Source organism: Falco cherrug, chromosome 13 (genome assembly GCF_023634085.1).
Source record: "Falco cherrug isolate bFalChe1 chromosome 13, bFalChe1.pri, whole genome shotgun sequence".
Taxonomy (NCBI): domain Eukaryota; kingdom Metazoa; phylum Chordata; class Aves; order Falconiformes; family Falconidae; genus Falco; species Falco cherrug.
In genome coordinates, this window is record NC_073709.1 from 31,061,583 (window position 1) to 31,084,214 (window position 22,632).

Genomic DNA, 22,632 nt, shown 5'->3' on the forward strand with positions numbered 1-22,632 from the left:
GGTATGATATTGCAGTAGTAAGCTGTATAGCATGAATATACCCACTGTTCCCTGTGGCCTAAATTGAAGTGTGCTTCATGTATCATGAAATTTATATTGATACTATAGAGGCCTGAAGAGTTAGAGACTTGTGCGTTCAAATTTAAGAAAATCTGTATAATCCTTGTTATTGCTGCTTGTGACATATGGATTCCTTACATTATATGGTTTCCATGGTGTTGTGAGGCATTCAAAAAGCTGAGTGAATGATAAAGCACCTTATTAAGAAAATCAAATATAAACTGGAAAAATAGACTCTGCTCCTTCTAGCTTGCTGTTAAAAAGGCAAATTAGCTGGGAAGAGTATAGTGAGAGGGCAACGGTATTAACCTTCAGATTAGAAAATATTATATCACCAGGAGGATAGGCTGAACTACATAAATCTGTGCACACTAAGAAGAAATTAGATGTTTAATAGAGAATGTAATTGAAATTTAAAAAAAAAATAGTTAATTTTACTAATGTAAATTCAGATTTTTTTTTCCACGTGCATGGCTATGGCAGAACAGGAGACAGTGTAGAAAACTCCAAAGACCTGGATTTTTTTTTGTTGGGCTTTTTCAAATGGATCTAGATTTTTCAGAAATAGTGAGTTAGTTTAGAAACAGTTTCTTTCCATTACTTTCCAGAATATCATGTTGAGTGCTGACTGTGATGACAAAAGTAAATATATACAGGGCATTCCAGAAAATTTAGTAATCTTGATGATTAAAAGTAAAATCTGTGCAGGTTATCGCTGCGTGTTGTGTTAAGCAACATGAATTATGGTGTGATAGTAAATTGGACACTGGGAAGTGAATCACCGTTGCACTGGCAAGGTAATTGGTTTCTCAAAAAGAAACATCTCAGAAAGAAATGTCGGTGTTGGAGGCAGATGTTGGTTGTGCTGCCTGGAGGCTACAGTTTGCAACACCAGATCAGGCTTCTGCTGCCTCAGTAAAGCGTTTCAAACCCAGGGGGTCAGAAGGTTGTTCTGAGGGTCCAGTCGCTATGGCTACCAGCATGTCCCATGTGCCCAGGATGTATGACTTGCTTTGCAGAGTGTCATGCGCACTGATATGGAACATGACTATGAAGCATGTTAACAGTCTGTACGATAATGGTCCTGGTTGAATTTGAACCAGCATCCCAGAAGAGGCTGGTTTTCTGTCTGATTTTATCAATTGACTAAGCTATTTCCTTTTCAGTCTAGATGATACCTTTCCCTGCTTTAGCCTATGATGCCCTTTTATCTGAAGGGAAATTACTGGCTCTTGGGCATTCCTCTTGATTTGTTGCTACCTCCACAATGAACCTCTCTGTGCAGTCCATTTCAGACACATTTTTGCCTGTCTGTTTGTGGACTTCCTCCATTTCTTTCTACCTTGTTATGGAAAGAAGCAAGCCCTAACTTAATAAAGTGTAAAATGAATGTGTATACACATGTGTGTATACACACCTTCCAGCACAGAGGAAGCTGGATTTAATTAACCTGGTATGTTCTATGTCTGTTTTCTTTTTCCAGTATTTGACTGCAATTTTGAATCTCCTTGTGAGCTGGAATATTCCCTTACCTCAAAAGATCAGGAAACCCCCAACAGCACCTGGCTCAGAGTGAGTGCAGAGGAGATCTCACAGCTAAACATCCCAGATGGGCCAGAGAGAGATCACTCTGAGAATACACCTAAAGGTAAGATGAGTACAACTATGTGATGCCTTCAGTGTAGTGTTCAGTTTAAAAAACAAAACACCCTTACTCCCACCCCCAAACAAATCCCTAACAAAAAAATCCAAAACCCCACCCAAACAAACATGTCCTCCTAAAATAATAACACAGCTATAATCCTTTTACTGCAGCAAACAATGAATGCAAACAGTGTGGCAAACAAAGGAAGTAATTCTGCATATGAAAGATCTGGTTTTGTCTAAAGGCAATCTGCATCATATATATGGGAAGCAAATTATCAAATATAGTATTGTGTAAAATCTGATTCAGGCTGACCCATGCCCTGGATGGTATTTGGATGAGAACAGTACTACGGTGCCTATGTTTGAGTTCATTCAGTGTTTGGGAGAGATGAATAAAATAGTGTGATTTCAACTCTGCTCTAGGTCCTGTTTACTGCTTGCTTATTTGCAGACCATTTTAGGCAATATCCTTGTGTCCAGGGCTTAGGTTTTCTGTTTGGTAAGAAAACAAAAGAGGAGTTTTGCCCTTAATATAAGAAAAAAGTTCCTGTCTCCTAAAGAGAGCTGGGAAGCCTGAAAAGAGGGGAGTGCAACAGACTTTTCTCCTTTCTTGGAAGAAAATTTGGTTTGTTGGAATTATTCTTTCTGCTCATCATCATGTCTGAACAGCAACGTATTTCATTAAGATTATAAGTTCCAAAGAGATTTTTAGATGTATTTGTGCTCTTTTAATCCTGCTGGGAACACAGATAAATTCTTAATGTCCTTCCTGCTGTTAGCAATACCTGTTTGAAACCTCTTCCTGTGAGGGTCAGGTGGTGTTGATGAGAATGAAGCTACAAAATGGAAACGAGGGAGTTGGGACTACAAGCTTTATCCAGTTTTGTATCATCCACGAATTTGCTGTGGGTATACTTGGTCCCTTCATCCAGGTCATTCTAAGTTGAACAGAACTGGACCCAGTCAGAGATGGCATTTGACTTTGACAGCTTGCAGTCTGACTACTTGTAACAGTTCTTATGTTCAGGCAAATACTCAGGAAAAGTTTCAATGCCACTTTCGTGCATGTTCTTTAATTCTGTTTTCTCATCCATATCAATAGTACAGTAATTTTCTCTAGATAGCCATTATAAATTAACTTCTAAGGCCCATTGCTTGAGTACTGATTGATCAGCAAACAGTCATTTTGGTGAGATCTGTGTAGTGTGTAAAGCAGATGGACCACATTTGTGATGCATGCGAGTATCTTCTAATTTTCACATCAAAGAACATACATGCGCATACCAAATTTCTTGCTACAACGATACAGTCAAGCAAAAGTTTGAGGTAAATCAGAATGTTTGCTGCTGTTCTCCTTTTTCTTAAATTCTAGTGTAAGGTAGCTGCTGCTGAAGTTTAGGAATTAAAATGTGCTTGCTTTGAATAGGGAAGAGTAGCTATCACTTTCCTGGAATAGGGGTAAAAATGGGGAAAACCCATGAAGAAATAAAATACTGTGCCAGGTGAAGAGCAGTGCTGCGTGTTATCAATGTATGTTTTGGATTCTTTTTGGCAAAGCTGTACCTTTTTCTGTATTCAGCTTTATATGTCTGTCAAAGCAGAAGAAGGGGAGACTGTTGGCTGATGCTTAGCCCAAAACTCAGTGTAGTATCAGTTGATGATTTCCAATTGCCTATTGGGATAAAATTCCATTTCTAAGACCAAAATTTTAGGGTTTTTTTCTTCATCTGGAATATAGGCAATTTAGGTTGAATCTTGTATTCTGTTTTCACCTGTTCTGAGGGGCAGGTACCCAGTGTCACATTGATTGAGTGGATTTAGATTTGTGGGGTACCAGGGTAGGTTGTTTGGGGTGGTTTATTTTTTTCTTGTTTGCTTGGGGGTTTTTTTGTTTGTTTTTTTTTTTTTTTAAATGATCAGGCATGTTGGACTTAGTAGTAATTTTCTCTTAAGCCCCCCAATAGGCCTGTAGGTCTGCAACTCATAGATGACTGTAACTCCTGTGTATATAAAGACTCATTTGAAAATCAACACTTGGAGCTAGCATCTCTCTATTTTAAATCACTTTAATTACAGCTGCTTGGCACAGATAGTTGTGTGGTCTGTTTCAATCTGAAATAATTAAGCCCAGTAATTCCAACCCCCACTGTTTCCTGCAAATTGTACTTCCAATTATCTCAATCTCATTTCATCTCCTTTGCAGACAGTAATGCACAGAGATAAACAGATAGCATAACTAGATTTTGGGATGGTTTAGCTCATCCTTGTCACTTGGCTATCAAGTCATGTCAAGACATTGATAGAAACAAATGCCTTGGGAATGATTCATTGTGCTTCGTATAAGTTTCTGTAAAAGGTTCAGTAGGAAATCATTGGTACATCTCCCAGAGAGAGACACTGGAAGAACTGTATTTTTGCCCCTGTCTCCACAGCATGATACAGCTCAGTCTCAAGGAATCGGAACACATCAGCATGGATCAAGCTACCTAAAGGTAGAACTAGTTTCAGGTGTCTCAACATCTGGTTAGTCACATCAGAGTGCTCCGCTCACTTGGCATGCTCAGCATCTTGTGTCACAAAAATCATTGGCCTTGTGAATAGGGATAGACGGTGAGGTGGCGGTGTTTGATACTGAGTTATTCAGGGTAAAAGATTGGAGGTCTGGTTTGCAAGGAATTGAAAAATGATGCTTAACTGGATAATAGTGGCAGGTGAAATTTAGCGTGGACTGTTTGAAATGAGGTGGTGGGAGTAACAGAGTTGGCATATATAAGGACAGATTCTGAGCTGGCTGTAATCACCTAAGCTGATTATGGGGTAAGAATAGAGCTGGGAAAACATCAGCTCAGTAGCAGTCGCAAAGTAAATGCAATGTTGGGACTTACTGGGAAGAGAACAGAAAATAAGAACAATATGCTGTGGTATAAATGTGTGGGGCAGCTGTATCTAGAATACAGCATTCTGTTCTGGTTCCCATGCATCAAAAAATTATTTAGTACAGCTGGGAAAGTTATTAAAAGAATGGAAACATGGATGATCTAAAGTATGTAGTGGCTGTCTTTTAGGAACACTTAAATTAACTAGGGCTGCCCTGCCCTGCAAGAGACATCTGAAAGAATACAAGGCAGAGTTTTGTAAAAATCACAGAATTTTATAAAATATGTGTAAAGGTTTATAAACTCCCAAGTCTCTCTAAAACACCAAACGGATGAGTACAGAAAGAATATTCATTATTTCTTCTAATGCAGAATTGACTAGTATCAGATTAAATTAGTAGATGTCAGGTTCAAAACAAAAGGAGATCCTTCAGTATATAACAGTAAAACTGTGGAACTTTTCTCCACAGGGTATTTTTGGTGCTAAAACCTTCTGTGGGTATGCAAATTGACAAGATATGTGCGTGGAAGAAGAACAGTTACAGCTATTAGATTCTCAAGTATACTTTTTCTGGCTCAGAGTCCTGAAGGCCAGTGGTGGGGAAGTACAACATTTTGCTCGCTCTATGTCCATGTTTCTTTCCTATATATCTACACCTGTCCGTTTTCAGAGCCAGATGTCTGAAGTTAATGGATCTTTGGTCTGTGCTGGTAGAATTGGTGTGGTGGTGTGAGTCCCCCTCACCTCCCAGCCCAGTTGTTTCTTCCCTTTGAAAAAGTAGAGAAATGCACTGAGGGTTGCAGGCCAATTTGGAGAGGCGGAGAAAAGGTGCTATTTAAACATGTAATATTATTTGCTATTCTGTTAAAGCTTTGTAAATAGTATGAAATCATGCAAAAATATTGGGTATTTGGTATGAAGAACTGCAGGACTGTCTGTTTTTAGAAGGCTGTGGAAGGAAGGCTATCGAGGTACTTTGCGGGGAGGGGGTGGGGAGTGGGTTGAAAATTTTGTGCTAAAATGTTTCGCTCTCCTCCATTCCCCGCCATCTTATAAGTGGACCAGTGGGTGATGGAACCACTACTGTATCTGCCAGCTGGGCCTTGCATGCTACGTGAAGATCTGCTGGACCTACTAATATTTCCAAGTCAAACTTAAGTAACTTTCTGCAGAATCAGAGATTTAAGGTTAAAACTCCACTGATGTGCAAAGATTGATAGGAAAACCTCCAGCGTTGGGATCTGAATCAAGCCTGTATGAACTGTAATGAGTAGGCAATCCATTGTGAATTACTAGACTTCTTTTCTTTTAATTCATGAATAAGCAAAAAGATGCTATGAAAAATTCAAGCATTCTGCAACACTGACTGCATTTATTTATTTTGACAAGTGTGATTAATTCTTAATTATTTATGATCCTTCATAATAGATTATACCAGCAAATGTACTGCAGTCTATTGTAATGAAATCCAAGGAACTGGAGATCTTGCAACTGGGCATTATTTCCTAAGGAGGCAGGTTAGACAACCCATTTTGTGGTTAGAATGGCAGAGTCTGTAGACCAAGGAAGTTACACTTTGCAGCTGTGTGGATGTATGGATTTTGTCATGCTCAAGTCAGAGAGTCATTTGCCGTTGATAAACCTGAGATGGGTCAAATGAGTTATAAATTCTGTGCTTCTCAACTCTTTGGTTCAAACCCAGGGTTTTCTGTGCTATGGGGGCCTCTAGGATACAGCTCTGAGTATCCTAATGTGGTTTAACATCCATCAGAAAGTGTGCCTTGACAGAATTAATCTCTCCTGCTACCTCGTTGCAGTGCTTGTATCTTCCTTCTGGCTTTCCTTCCTTCTTTCCTGCTTTCCTTCCTTCTCCACTGGTTCAGCTTCCTGTCAGCAACATTGCATTGCTGTGTTGCCGGTGGACGTGTGGAGGGCAGTAATTGTGGTCTGTCACCTGGGAGCACAGTTGTGCTTTCCTTCAGACTCAAATTTTACAAGGAAGAGGAAGAGAGAAACCACTAGTAGAAACTTAATCTTGTGTATTTAAGAAGGAGGGACCAGCCGCAGCTGGACCCAAAAGAAGTACACACAAACTGGATCCACATCTGTGCTTGATCAAGTGTCAGTGTGATCTGTTTCCAACCGTAAATACAGATTTAAACTTAAGAAGGATTAGAGGCTTGACCACTCCTGACTATGGTGATGCAAGCAGGTTGCGTGCCTCTCTTTTAAATCTTGTGATTCTAGATAAAGTGAGTGAATTTCTGCTTCTGTTATCTGAAGATTTCAGGACCATGAAAATATGCAGCTACCTGATAAAAATTTCGGAGATAAGTTGGGGCAGTATGACCACCATTTCAAACAAGAGTCAAGTAATAAGCCACCCTGCCAATGTGAACACCAATTGAGACAACTCCTTAATGGAAAATGTAGATTAAACTTTAATGAGGGATGGCAGGGAAAGTGGGAGATGAATGAGGACAGTGTCCTAACGAGCCACTGATTAGTTGAAAAGCTTTTACATAAGTTCTAAAATAAGAAGTATCTGCACATTGCATTAATGTGGTTTTTATTTTTGTAATTATTACTAAAGAAACGGAGCAAGGCTAAGGTACCGAGCATATTAGCAAATGGGAGATAATGAACTGAAGATTATAACATGGCTGTTGACTTTAATTTATGATTCCTCAGACAAAGAAGAATGAGGCAGATAATAAATACTGTTTTGTTTCAGATTATCACTTTATTAACAAAACAGTAGAGTATAAATCAATGCGGGTTTGCAAGAAGTAAGTAGTTGAGAAGTTATTTTTCATGTAGAACTATTAAGAAGAAAAACACTTGTAACACAATTCCACTAAAAATTGGGGAGAAAAACTTATTTCTGAAAAGATAGCTATTTACCTGGGGAAAGAATAAAGGGTAAAGAGTGTAGCTGGGCTTATGCTGGACAGACAAAAATCTTCCCTCTACATTAATCCTTAAGACTGGTTTGAGGATACACCTTGATCTCATAGAATTGATCTATCTTATGTGTCTTTTAAACAAGAAGTCAGGCTATTTCTTCTTTTCTTTAGTAAATCATTACATGGAGTTTGAGGTTTTGACAGAATGGGTCTGAAAAAAGCCCAGAATTGTATTCTCAGGAGAATTTCTGTTTTTGAAGAAAAGTGGTTTTGAACCTATCACAAATTTTAACAAAAAACTTTATTTTTGTTGTTTATTGCCCCCCTCTTTTTAATGCTGGAGAACAATCTGGAATGTCCTAGTCTGCAAAGATTCAGTCCAGATGGTTGAATAGTCCTTAAAAAGATACTGCTATGGTATGATGCCACCTTAGTGTTATTAAGTATTATTTATTCAGATAAGCTATAGGTATTCCATGAAGATTTGTAAACTTCACGCTTTTATTTAGCCAAAGCGGGATTCGGTTTTCTGGTAGTTATTTTCCTCTTTAAGATTTAGCCATTGAGTCTGTGGAAAAAACTCAGTTGAAGGATCAGCTACTTACCACAAGTAGAATAGTAGAAGAATTAAGTGAGATCTGGAAGCAACACATGGACTGAAAATTTTTTATGGATCTTATTGTGAACGAGAGATTTATGGATTTGTAGGGAAGACTATCAAGTTCTTTGTAAATAGAGAGGTTTTAAAAATAAAATATATTATTTACAGTGAATAGTTCTGTCTGTTCTAGTTCATTTAAATTTTGATACTTGGCAACATGTACATATCAAGTGTTACAACACAGTCCCATAGGAATTTATACAACATTAATACACTAAACGCAAACCAAACTTTCTTCCAGAGTCTATTGGGCTGTGAAGAAATAATAATAATAAAAAACCAGACTTTTTATAATGGTCAGATTCCAGCTTATACTCTGACAGTACAAGAAATGGACCAGGTGTTCTCAGCATTTTGCAGCTTGCTCTTCTCATTAGTACTACACTTGTGCTTTGTTATTGCAAAATTATTTCCCTTTAATGAGCCTGCTATAAAGAGGCAAATTATTGTCTCACTGTAGGACAGTGTTTGTTTATAGATTAGGTATGTATTTATATGGACTGTGGATAAGCACATGGGTTTGTTGATTTTAGAAATCTTATTTGTTCATTCCTTAATTCAGTGAAGACTTGCATGCAAACTCAACATGAGGCATTCTGTTCCCCAAGCTGAAAAAGAAAAATTAATTTCAGTGTGCATCAGATGTTAGTATGGTCTAATGGCTTGCTGCATGCCTGTGACTAATGTACTTCAACAAGTATATCAGAAAAGGCATAGACAATGAAGAATAAATGGGTTGTAAAATGGTCTCTTTCTCACTCCTAGAGACGCTTTCTCCTTGGTGAGATGAGAGGCATATTAAAAGGACAGCTGGAGGGAAGCATAACCTGCTTTTGCCTGTGTTTGACCTTTTTATAGGAAAAGACTACTGGATTAACACACGTTTATTATTTTTTTCCTCTGTGATGTAGGGGCAGTGTTATTTATCCCCAAATGCTTGTGTACATCCATGCATATGTTGTGTTTGGGAGTTTTTAATTGAACTTTTCAAATATAGAAAACTCATATTTATGCAAAGAATAGTCAATTAACTAAAAAATTGTTATTTGATAGTTTTATTTTTTTTCACTTGCCTGCTACCTCTATTTTCTGTGTATTTTGTTACCGTGCCAGTGACAGCTCATGCATATGGCTCTGTATGTAAAAATACAATGTATGATAAAGGAGTATGAGCAAGCCACTTGGCCGCATATTTCCACTCCTTACCAACCATAACCTAATTAAATCTGTTGCCAATTACTACAATAACCTGTGCTTCTTTAGCAATTTACCTATAAGGCTCTGAGAATGCCTTACTGAATAAGGCACTTCGTATGGTTTTAAAGAGTTGGGAGAAGTGTTCTCCATGTCATCAAAGAGAAACTAAAGCACAGTGTGGTTAAATCAATAGCCCAAGGTGGGTTGTGCTCCTAGCTATGCCAAAATTCTGGTACCTTAACCTGTACTAACTGCTAGGTGCCTGTTGCTCTACAGTATTTTTGTCATGAAGTTGGCTCAGCCCACTTATAATAAAAAGACATCATCATATGGGATTTTCTACAGAACTGTTCTGTGAGGTTATGTTCAAAGCATCAGTAAATTGACGAGAACTGGAATATTTTTGCTATTGTTCTTCGCATCAGTGGTAATGTGTCTGTTGTGTTGCAGTAGCTATCTTACACACCTATGCTTGACTGAATTAAGAGTCACAGAACTCTGAAAGCTGAGAGGTTTTACTGCTGTGACTCTTGCCAAGAGCAAAGCACAACTAATTAAACAGCTTTGGAACTGGGATAGAGAAAATATCATGATTCAGTCAGGATCTTAGGGCAGGCTAAGCTAAACCCAAGTACAGTTTGACCACTTTGCGTAATCTAGAGAAGTAAATTTGGGTAAGGAAAGATAAAATAGATTTTTGTTACTTCTGTCCTTGGTTTTCTGGTTAAATTTGTGTTGTTTTGGATGGATATGTTGGTACTAATGGTTGCATGGTATCTCATCTTTGGGAAGACACAATTACATGTACTACTTCAGAGGTGTTGCAAGTATTCCCCAGACACGCCTTCAGAGGTTAAATCTTACTCTCAGGAATTGTTAATGTTGGAGCTGACCAAAGTAGTTTCATTTACCTTTACCTTGAAGGGGAAGAGGACCTGTGAGTTTAGCTGTATAATCCTCAACTTTTCTCTTATAGCAGCTTGAACTGGGCATGCTTAATTTATCCTATTCAAAGTAACCGAAGAATGTTGCAGTGTTAAAGATACTGAATGAGAATGGGTTTGTATCTTTAAAAAAATATTTTTCTTAATACCATGCGATGCCTGTTTAGGTAGCCCCAAGCAACTTGCCTAGATTCTAATGAATAATCATCCATTCAATTATGAGTTAGAAGCTATCCCTGAAGTTTCATCAGTTTTCTTTGTTTGCTTTTTTTGAGAGCACAGTGATTAAACAGATGGTATAATGTATGAACATGAGAATGGCCATCCTGGGAGAGCAGGAAAGGGAAGTAAATTTATGGCCAGATTTGCCAGAATGTTCTCTCGCTCTCCAGACCTGCGTGTATCAGAGATTGTGCACTGAGGGGAGCAATAGAGTATAGCCCTCCATATAGACCCCATTCCTATGTTGAGCAACACTGCCTTTCCATGCAGTGAATGACACTGTGCATCCCTCTCCTTGTAAAGAAATCACTTTCTCTAAGGCCTGGTAAGTCCCTTTAGTCTCAGTGGCAGTCTTTCTTGTCTATCAAATGCAAGCAATCTAGAAATGCTTGACCTTTGTCTTTCACCTTCCCTAAATAAACAGAATGTAAAAAAGATAAATACAAGTGATTCTCTTTTTTTAAAATGAAAAAAGACTATTAAAAAAAATAATAATTCATTTTGGCTCAATATGAATGGCTCGTATCACTTGCAAACCCAGATGGAAGTCAGCTTTGTTAGCTGAATGCTCCAGTGTCAAGAGATGAGAGAAGCAAGCACCACCTAATTGTAAATGGCATTTCCTTAAGAATTCAAGAAGTGTGATAGTGGGCTTTTAGCCATTGTTCTACGTTTTTACTTCTTCCTATTCTGTGGCTGTGAGCAGATCTTCCCACTCTTCTCACACAGTGAGAGGCTGTCTTTCTAAATTATCTGCTGTAAACACAAGTAAACAAGACGATGAGTAGACTTCTCCAGATTTGAAGAGGTGTGCAAACAGCAGAACCAGAAGGCTTGTTGCTTGCCATTGCCTGTGTTAAAAATAATAAACTTGATGCAGGAGAGAACTACAGTAACTCTGTATGTTGCTTTTAGTGTGGGTCATCTTGATGCTTTTGTGTGCTTCCAGTGGGAAAGTGGAAAGGTCAGGCAATGAAGGGAAGCATTTTGCTGCGTACCACAGCTAGTCATCTCTGGCAGTCATTTGGAACCTTGCAAGGCACATAAACAGGATAATAAAGGTTAGATCAGAACTCCTTTTCACCTGTCACAGTAATTTTGTTTATCAGAGAAAAGCCTAAGCTGCAGAACTCCACTATTGATTTTAAGCAGCTGAAGGTTCAAGGATGTTCTTGTTTCAAGGTGTTTTTTCAGAGCACTGAAGGAGATAAAAAGGCCATGTTAAAACAACATTATGATGCAGGTTTAATTCCACTCAGTCTTTTTCCTGAAGGTGTGAAAGTGTTTGGGGAGGAGGCAGAGGATGGTTTATATTTGACTGCCCTAGAAAATTACAGCTTTTCAGGCTGCCAACTGTGGATGGGGCAGGCTCTGCCTGCCTGAGTTGATCCTGCATGTCAGCAAGGTCACTTCTTCACAGGTGAAAGTTTACAGAGCTTGGAATTTTATGTACTGAACTCTCTTAGATTGGGGGAAAAGGAAAAGTTATTCTGTTAGCCACACTGCCTAATTACACACTAGTGCAAAACCATTTAAATTCTGTACTTGTTGGTTTATCTATCCAGCTGGCTAAGGGCAATATATTTAGTCTTGTCATGTAATGTTCAAATCAAGATTCCTGAAGAATTAACAGTTTAAACAATTTAATTAATCTTTGTTTTATCATCAATTAAGGGTTAAAAAAAAGAGTCCTAGAATAAGATACTGTAAACTATGATGGCTTCCACCTAAACTAATGACCTTTCCAAAGACTAACCAAGCCAAAGCAGTATCTGTTAAGCAAGAGCAGATTGTAAAAACAACTACTTAGTAAAGATGACAAACTATTTGCAATTAATGGCAACAGCTGAGTGAACAGAAACAATTAACATTTTTAATAGCAATTTTCTTTAGAGACATTTATTTAAGTATGAATACTCGTGTAGTGTAGGTAGCTGGCTGTTTCATCCATCCCTGGAGAAAAGTGAATAGAGGTGTAGAAGGAGTTTTAGCTTTGCTGAAGGAATTGATCACCTGTTTAGAGAAAAGAAAATCTGGATCACAGTTACCTGTAAACATCATGAAGAAGTAGTAGTGATCAGAATGGCTTTGAGGCGAAGGATGACTAAAATGTCCTCCAAGACTTTTCAAGGTTGCTGTTTGACCTGCTGCAGGCGGTTCTGTCTGTAGGCAGCATGCAGAATGAATGGTTAACAGTAGGTGTTTGCTGGCCAAGGGGCTCAAGTGATTTTTGTCGTGAATTGAATATGGACTTCTGGAATATTTGTGGTGCTTGGATTCAGAGTGTTATTCTTGATTGCCTTAAAAATCAAGGAAAACTCAAGAACTAAAAGTTAAAAAGTTGGCTGTATAGAAATTGAATTTGGGCTTCTATTAACACTAAACCTCCTGTTCCATTGTACAGCAGGCATTTGCCAGGATGCGGTGACAGGACTAAAGGGTATTTCACTGCAGATGAAACTTTGGGGATCAGCATTCAGGTTTTCCTTGTAGTGATGAGAAATCCAATTGCAAAGTCATATTTAATCTATGGAATTAAATCTATGGAAAAGACTCACATTACAGACAACAGTTTTAACTGCTCTCTACTATGTGTTTGGTTTTTTTAAAATCTGAATGTTTAAATGATACATTTCAGAGTACTTTGTGGGTGGGCAGGTGAATGTATTGCATTAGAGGTATGAATTGATTGCATTCAATGTTACAGCCGGTAACTCTTGGGGAGGGTGGGGCATCAAAGAATTACCCTGAGTGTGAAGCTGTTAATGGGCGTTGCAGCAGGAATGATCTAAATTACTTGCAAAAATTAACTTGTTGATTGCTTGGTACACTACTTTTATCAGCAAGCCAAACTTTTTTTTTTTTAAATGAAACTGAGTTACTGAATCATTTCTTGTTGCTAAAACAACTATTCATAATACTGACTGCAGAAACTTTAGTGAACTACAGATTACCCTTTCACTCTTGTAGTGTAATCAAAGCCTTGTTCTGTTTTTGGTTGCATTTTCTGAAAAGCATCATCCGATTCCCTCCTCTGATCTTTAACAGGTATTGTCCTCTTTTTCTCCTTTGAAAGCATCTTGGGTTTGCTGGATGAAGGGATACAAACCGCAGGAAGTGGCATTTTGCTAGCCCAGGTGTATTTGGAATGGGCCTGTTTGAGAAATTGCTGAAGTAGCTCCCAGTTTCTCATCATTTGGCTAAAAGATCATGTTAAGCTGAAGTCTGGGATGTTCCTTGGCACCTGACACTGTCATGAGGCCATACAGATGTGTATGGTGTCGCTGGCAGCCTTGCTGCAGGTGAGAGCAAGCATAGTGACAGCTTTTTCTTCTTTTTTTCTTTTTTTTTTTTAACATGGGTGCAATGCCTTTCTTAACTTAGAGATGCCAGCTGGGGTGGTAGCATAAGGAAGCAATGTTGCACCACTTTCTCCCATCTCTGTATACTTGAGGAAAATGAGTGCTTGTTATGTGCGTGGATGTTCCACACTTCCTGCGTGGGATCAGGGACAGAAGAAAGGCTGGAGTGAGGTTTGTTTCTGCACAGGGTGTTTCTGAGTGTGATCTCCAGCTAATCATCACTGATCCCTTACAGAGCTAGTGATAGACCAGCAACTTAGCCCAACGGCAGCTTGACAGCCTGTACTGCCAGCTTGTGAAACAGGTTCAGGAGGGAAGTAACATATTTTGCAAACTCTTTTGCAGTTTGGAAAATGAATGAAAGGATTGGTGGGACTCACCATTTTTATATTTTTTTTTCTGGAATTTAAACCTAAGCCAATGGCATATAGCTCAGGGAGGGGAAGACTAGGAGAGTAGCAAAGGGGGTGCGTCATGTAGAAACATAGCATATCTGGTTACTGGAAAAACTCTGCTGTAGGGCTCAGTCCTGCTGAGGGCCAGTATCTGCTGTGTGACAATAAAATACACAAAGAACTTCTCTGTATTTCTTAGGACTACTCAAATACTTAGAGCATGTGCTTAAGGGGTTTGTTAGGTTGAAATACATGGCTTGCTTCTTTGCAATGTGGTGTTCACAGAACGTGTTGTCTGTTTGATACCGTATCATCTCTGCTACGGAGACCTGTGCTTTGGTCACCACAGAACATATTGATAGAAGGAGAATGACTTGTCACTGGCCCCAACACGATGGTGTTCCTACTCCTTTTCGGGTGGAGATAAGGATTTCTCCCCTGCACCACCTTTGGTCTACAAAGTACTAGCAGTGAGACGAGGAGATAATTGATCACCTTTTCCATATTACCAGATGGCTCTTTAATTGATGAGAACCTTTTTACAATCACTTTTTTAAAAAGAAAAAATATTGCTTTAGAGGAATTTTCCCTTAATTGACAGCAACTTAATGAGGGGTTGTGACTTTGTAATCGATTTTCATTATTGTGTAGTTAATAGTGCTAAAAATAACAACTTCAACTTTGATATTGGATGATTGATTTGTGAAGCCACTTGTAAATAATTGATCTTTTATTCCCTAATGGTTTTTCTGTTAATGCTTTTTAAAATAAAGAGAAAAAAATTCAGGGAAACATACCAGTAGCTAAGGCAGATAATATAATGTGTCATAGGAACCACTGCTGCCATAGCTGGGTTTCTATAAGCTAAGAGCTCTATGTTTTAATAATTAAACCACGAAATTGGAAGTCAGGATTTCTAGGTGTTTTTCCCATTCTATCACTGACTCAGTAGGACTATGATCACATACTGCAGCCATTTTGTCCCTCAGTTTGCCAATAAGCAAGACTTTAAAATAGTCAGCAGACTGTCAAAATGTTGAAATGCTAATAAGGATCAGTTCTGGTAAGACTATTTTACAAAGACAGAGTAGAAAACTGCATCATCCTGTTATTTTAAGAATACATGTGCTCAGTTTACAGATGACAAGATCACTTTTTTCCTGTGCTGGTGACTGTCAATCCAAAAGACCATTTTCTTCTGGATTTTTTTCCCTGTTGTCAATAACACTAGAGGGTCTCTGACTAAGACCTTTGTGTAGCCTGCACTTCTGTTGAATCCTAACTGAGAGTTTTAATATTTGAAGTGGAGGAGCACCCTTCTTCATTCCCAGAAGCTGTCAGCCTTGTGGCATCGGAGATTTAAATTACATGTTAGAACAAGCCTGTTTGCTTGCATGTATATTAAATGAGGTGAGAAAGAACAAACCTTTTCAGATCGTTGTTTAGAGTAGGGCCACATCCTGTATCTCTGCTAAGTACTTTGAGTTCCTTCAGAGGGAAGGTGCTATAAGTTAACATTACTGCTCTGTGTGTAAGTGATAGTGGGTCGATGACAGTAATGGGACGGTGAAAATGGATTATCATTAATGTCAGCAAATACAGTTTTAACAATGTTAAACCCATATCTTTGTGAAACTAAATGAGATTTCTCCTAACACAGCTACTTATTTGTATTCACTATGCATTGCACAGAGTACCTCACTATTCTTAAAGCAACTACCAATCACCACGAGGAGTCAAGCAGACGCTGCATTCTCCATAATTACAAGCAATTTTCCAATTGAATTATCCCATGATTTAATTCCTTAGCTTGCATCTGGAGAGCATCAGCAATGTGCAGCTGTTTTGGCTTTGAGAATTAATTGTTGCTAAATGCATTAAGAATGGTCTTGCTGTAATGATCTCAGAAAAGAGTTAAATCCCAGTTCACTTCTGGATTAAACTTTTACTTATTTCGGGTTCTTCTGACTCAACATCATGATACGGGCGATGGGTTTAGTAGCATTTGTCTTGGGTAGTTGTGAATCTTAATTCAAAGTAAACATGTTGAGTCACTGAATTGAAATCATATTACAATGAAACACGAAGTTTAATAGAACCATGCTGTAGTCAGTAAAGGCTGGAGGGCTGGAGATTAATAATAAATTATGTTAGTTGATACTGCTGGTATGACTGCATAGCTATGGTTTGCAAATGAAAAAGATGGTAACTTTGTAAAGTACCCAGTGAAATAAGTATAACTTTTCACATCACAGGGTTCTCTAGGCAGGCCAGGTACTTCAAATATATAAAGAGCGTCTTAGTCATTTGTCCTCGAGGGGACATGCAGACTGTATGTAGACTGGGAGTAGCATGTGGGTTTTTTCTGAAACTAGAAAAAGAAATAGTAGGAATATTGAGAGCTTTGTGAGGCTGAGATTATCATCAGGGCTTTCCATAGTCTGTTAGATTCCAGTGAGAACAGATTTTTTTTTTTTTTATCGAAAGTCTCAAATTCTCTTTTTATTCTTTTTTTCATTAAGTATGAAGACTGTAGCCAGGGGATTTAAGAATCCTAAAATACAGTCGTGTATTTGCATAACTCCTGTAGGTTAATGAGAACATTCTTGAACTGTACTTAGTTAAACAATGATATGAAGATGTGGAACTTGTAAAGCATGCATTAAGTTTCTAGCTTTGACTTGTGTGACCTTTAGATTAGTTATATAACATCTAGGCCACTGTTGTAAACAAATACGTTTTGTGAATTGTTGTTATAAGGTAAGGTTGATATACTCAGTTGAACTGGTTTTGCTGTGTTAATTCAGGTAGCAAAAAAAGTCTAGGTTTTTAGCAAGAAAATGTTACTGTTAAATGAATATGGTTTAAAAGATATCCATCCTCAGATAGTTATTTATCCAAAGCTCTGGAACATAATTATGTGGCTAAATATATATATAAAAAAAAATCTGCTGGTTTAAGAGTTTTGAGATCCTGCAAGTCCTGTTCATGTGAAATGTGCAATGTGTATGATTAACTCCTCTGAAAGCTTGGCTGTTTTCATCCTGGTATTTGGAGAAGTTTGGGCCATGGTTTATACTAAGTCAAATTAGCTTCTGAGTAACATCCTAAACTACCTTAAGGTAAGGTAGCATATCCCTATTGAAATTCAGTGTTTTTTCTATTTAGCATGAGACAGATCTGCATTAGTATAGCTGCTTATAAAGAAAATTAATTTAAGGAAATAATTTACTTAATACCTGCAGGATATTTGATCTTACTCTGTGGTATAGAGCTTCTAATTATATTAATAATGGTGAATTTATATGAACCTAGAATAGAAAATAAGTTCTGTTTATGTATTGGTTATATTTCCACTAAATTTTTAAGACACTGGTAGAAAGTGTTACTGTTGCAGAGCGTATACACAGTTTATCACAGGTTCAGATCAGAGTTCCTTTCTCAAAGGCAAGTTGTCTTTGCTCAATGACAAATATTGTATACAATTACTTCAGGGTTGTTTTTTTAGACTGTATCAAAGTGTGTTATGCTGAATCGCATCTACAAAGGAATTGAGAATCCAGTATTTGATCTTTTGCAACCTTACAATAGAAGAAAGGGGGTCTCAAGCCCCCTGTTATAAACACTATGCTTATCAAACATATTACAATGATAAGGAAAAGTAGGTTCTTATTTATTGGAATAATATAAACAGGATTGAGTTTGCCTAATGGTATGTCTGGCTCGTGATTTCTCCTTCCAGTGGAGAATTGTGTTGTGCAGGTTTAACGTAACCAGGATGCTAAGGCAACAGGCAATTGAATTACCTGCTTCTTGCAAAAGTTTCTTTTGTTCTTATCCAGAAAGCAGCTTTCTGTAGAGCTTGTCTGTTAAAGAATTTCACGCTGTTATTTTGGTTCCTTGAAGGAAGGCTTAATTTGAGAACATTGACAAGTAGCAAATGCCCTGAATTAACAACTTTCTTCTCTTAAAAACTAAACAAATTTTATCAGTTCTGTTCTGTGGCTGGAGATGTCTTACCCCATTCCCATACAAACGAAGCATTGTAGTTGCGTTTAGAAAGCCTGTGTGGGCAACTGCGGCTTCTTCACAAGCTGAAGAGAGAAACTCCTGGAGGAGGAGCAGTGAGAAAAGTGTAGGATTGTTGGACCAACTGATACAATAATTGGTGAGTTATTGCCTCTAGACAGTGTAGAGAACACAGAAGCAGTGGGATAAACGTGGCCACATAAGATTGAGAGGCGTTGCTAATGTAATAGTGGATAAATTAAGGAAGAATGTGATGCCTTTAGGATTGGAGTCCTGGAGGCAAAAACTGTAGCAGAAAATGAAAACTCTGGTACATGGAGCATAGTAAGAATTTCTGTTCCAGGCAGGGGTTTTATTGGCTAAAAGTCAAAGTAGTAAGAAGGACTTGAGAGTTTCTGTTCATTGCCGCAGCAGTCAGCTGCGAGGCTGGCGAAGATTTTCTGCAGGAGAGCAGAATATGCTGTTGTCAGTGCATAAAACAGTGACAGCGCCTAATGCAGAGTACGGCGTACCAGCCTGGCCAGCTGTGTTTGAGAAATAAAATCTAAGCCAGGAAAAGATATAGAAAAGGGCTCCTAAAATGGTGCTTAGGGAGCAGGGTTCTTGCCACACCAGGTGAGATTACAAAATGGCCCTTATTGGTCTGCTGAGGGGAGGAGTAGATACTGATGTTTATAAATGTATTTGAAGAAAGAAAGGTAAGTGTTGAATTACAGAAGAGAGCTAGCTGAAGGAGGGCAAGTGTTGACCAAGGAACATGTGAGCAAATACAGGCCACAAATTGATTTAGCATGGAAATGTGACCAAGATTACCAAGTATCAGAGCTGTGCATCAGCCTTGCAATGAAGCGAGCTGTAATCTAGCTAGTTTTAACATAACGCTTCGTGTTGTCCATCAACAGTTGAAAGTACTGCCTTTCCTGGTATTACTGTTATGTGTACTTCTTGCTCGAAAGTTTCTACTGTTCTAACTTCTGAATTGGTGGTAAGGCAGTTATTAGAGCAGGGTTTAACTGCTCGGCTGTTTACTGCACCTGTCCGTTCATACAGAACTGAAAACACCTGTAGCTCAGGCCATGCAGAACCTGTACAAAGTGCTGCACCATGTGCCACACGGTAGCGCTGTCAATTCTGGCACTGATACTGTTTCATGCAAGTATATCGGCTCTGACTTGCCATTGTCCAGTAGCTGGGGTTTCTCTGCTTTTCAGAAATCCTGGTTTTATGGTTTTATTTTCATGTGGATTTAGATGTCCTGATATAATGCAATTTCTTTTTACACCACAGAATGAAAGAGCTTCCACCACCACACAAGAGAACAGGGTGGCAGTAAGCCACTGGTGCTGTTTGCTTAGCTGTGCCATGAAGAAGTAAAAGTGGGCACATGGCATGTGCATTAGTCCCCCCAAGTCCTCTACCAGTCAAATACTGTCTGGTGCACCATTTACAGTTGGTAACTGAGCAGTTAAGGATCTTGTATTCTAATTACCTGGCCAATTATGTGCTGTGCAAGATTCCCTGCTAGTACTGCTGTGATAGCCTGAATTGCAGACAGTCTGGTGATTACACTGTCCCTCGATGATGAAGTCGATAATTAACAAGAAGGCATTTTGCTGAGTAGTGAACAAAGTCAAAGAAAGAACAGAATTAAGTTTTGAGTGCTGTAATATAGTTTTTATAGTGCTCTTCTCAGGGACAAGAATTGTCTTTGACCTCCCCTGAAATTAAAAATGCATACAAATGTGCAAAAATGTGGACCTGATTTCTTTACACAGAACATAATTTTGATGATCAAAGGGCTGGAGAACCTGACTTATGAGGAGAGACTGAAGGAGTTAGGTCTTTTCTCCCTGGAGAAGAGAAGGCTCCGGGGGACCACAGCGCAGTACTCCAGTACTCAAAGGGCAGCTACAGGAGACAAAGTCTCTCTCTCTTTATGCAAGGAGCCACATGCAGAAGACAAGGGCCGACAGATACAAGTTGCACTGGGAGGTGTTTCATCTTGACATAAGAAAAATATTTTTTTTACAGTAAGAACCATCATTCACTGGAAGAACTTCCCTGTCGCTGGAGGTTTTCAAGATGCGATTGGACGGGGTGCTGGATAATCTTATCTAGGCTCCCTTTCCCATAAAAGGTTGGACCAGATGATCTTTTGAGGGTCCTTCCAATGCAGGCTGTCTATGATTTTAATTTTAACTGTGTAAAGCACCTCAGCAACGTGTTTTTACTGTAGTAGCTTTATCCCAATAAAACCCAAGGCAGCCCATGCTAGGCCTCTTGACGAGCATTCATAGCTGAGTGTCTTTGTCATTTGTGCTACTATGTGGAATTCTGTGCTTCCAGCCCTGAAAATTTGAGTGTTGCTGTCCAGTGATGACTAAAGATGAAATTTTAATTGTTTATTTGTCCTACAGTCTCAAAGTAGGCATTAGACGTTACTCCTCACAGTATCAGGTGTTGTGTGAACACGCAGTAAACTGAACAGAAAGCCGCACAACTTATCCATGTCAGCCTGGCATGAGCTAGGAGTCAGGCAGACAGGGAAAAATTATGCTACATTACAGCATTTTACCTGAACTGATTTTTCTGAACGTCTGCTTGAGCTATCCTCTTTGGAATTTATTAGTTTTTATTGAGGGCTATCCACCTAGAAAATTTAATCCTTATGAAGGAGTTAGCTGAGAAAAATTAAAATAAAGAGTGTACTTTTCTGCCTTAGAAATTTCAAAATATTAACAGAAGTGTAATTATCCTGAATGAACAAATGTTACAATTACAAGTTATCCTCAACATTGTGAACATAATTAAATTATGGTAACTGGTTTAAATGAACTAAACCTGGATTTTTTTATTCTTGCTAAAAGTTAGAGCAAGACAACTTAAAAATATGCATGAACTTGTATAAACATCCTTTGGTCTGCTAAAAATCAGTTTTGTAGACAGAACAAGCCATTTTCCTTAAAAGAAAAAAATTAAGGAAAACATTAATTTCAGTCCAAAAACTAAACTTCTGGCAAAGATCTTTCAAAGACAACAAGTTAATTCAAGGGCTCTATGTTGCAGCTAATGTAGTTCATAAAAACAGCAATCATCATTTGGTAAATTAGTGCCTGAAAATGGGTTGACAAACATAGAAAGTATAATGCAGTAATTGCATGAGGTCTGTGGGTACCAGGTTATTATGGCATTGAAATTATCAGCTAAATTAAATCTGATTAGTTTTATATGTGTGTTAAACTTTGTGCTTAGATTCTGAAAATGCTTCTTGTGGTTGAACATGGTACCATCTTTTGTAAAAGTGTGGGTTTTGAGTCATGTTTGTCCTTTGAACAAGTACTTTATGAGTTCCCACGTGCAGCAGCTTCTTCCTTGATGTTTTTTAATGGCCTTAAAGGCAGAGAAATTTGCATCTGATCTTTCTAAGGGAAGTCTTACTGTTCATCGCCTTAATAAAATTGGTAGAAATAAATTGAAGGTATACAGAACTTCAACTGTTAGGGCAGACATACTGGCAGGCTCAACTTTCCTTTAACCAAAAGCAAACTGAAGTAACTTCCCTTAATATCTTTGACATTTGTGCATGTCAACCATCCATACCATTGACGTCAGACTAGGCTGGACTTTTAGAAGGAGGAATACTTATGCAATGTCTAACATCAAATCTGGCTGAAAGTCCTGCAGTGTGATAATATGTTATTGTTCAATTTTATTTTCTTTCCCTACCTGTAACTTGGGACAGAAACATGAGAATATGAAGTATATTAGATCAATTCATTAAGAATTCAGGCTTTTCCTTAGAGGTGTATGACAGTGTGGGAGAGAAATTAGCATTTCCTAAGTTGTAGGAAATTTCTCTCGTTATTCTACAGATTTTTATCAAAGCACAAAAAATCTGTATGGCCATAAACTTGTTTTTTTGTTTTGATTGTTGTAAGCATATATGTTTAGGTATCTGTGGGTTGTACTGTTAGAGAAGCCTTCATAACATGACTTGTCTGCCTCTGTAAACTCTTAGGAATGAAACCAGAATCTCCTGCTAGTTTTGAAGAGGCTGAGAGTAAATGGTGATGTCTGGTGAAGTAACCTGTGGGGAGGCCCTAATTTGGGAACGACAATGGTAATATCTCTAATTTTGTTTGAGACTGAAGGTGAGAGCTCTCATGCCACAGACCTAGTATCTCCCCACACCTAAGATACTGTTGCAGCACTGGTACTGTATCTGCTATATCATACTCTTTGCGGGGCTGGTGGAGAAGCTGTCATGTTGTGTAGGTATGGAATAAGCACCTAAAACCAACTTCCAGCCATGTCCAGCAGGGATGGCTTACG

General features: G+C 38.4%; 1 protein-coding gene across 1 annotated transcript in view; it reads left to right on the forward strand.

Annotated features, from left to right (window-relative positions):
* ALK (ALK receptor tyrosine kinase) overlaps positions 1-22,632 on the forward strand; it is a 281,080-nt gene that overhangs the window by 58,652 nt on the left and 199,796 nt on the right. Inside the window, exon 3 of the mRNA XM_014277243.3 lies at positions 1,544-1,708. Coding sequence (XP_014132718.2) covers positions 1,544-1,708 — 165 coding nt within the window. The remainder of the gene's footprint in view (positions 1-1,543; positions 1,709-22,632) is intronic.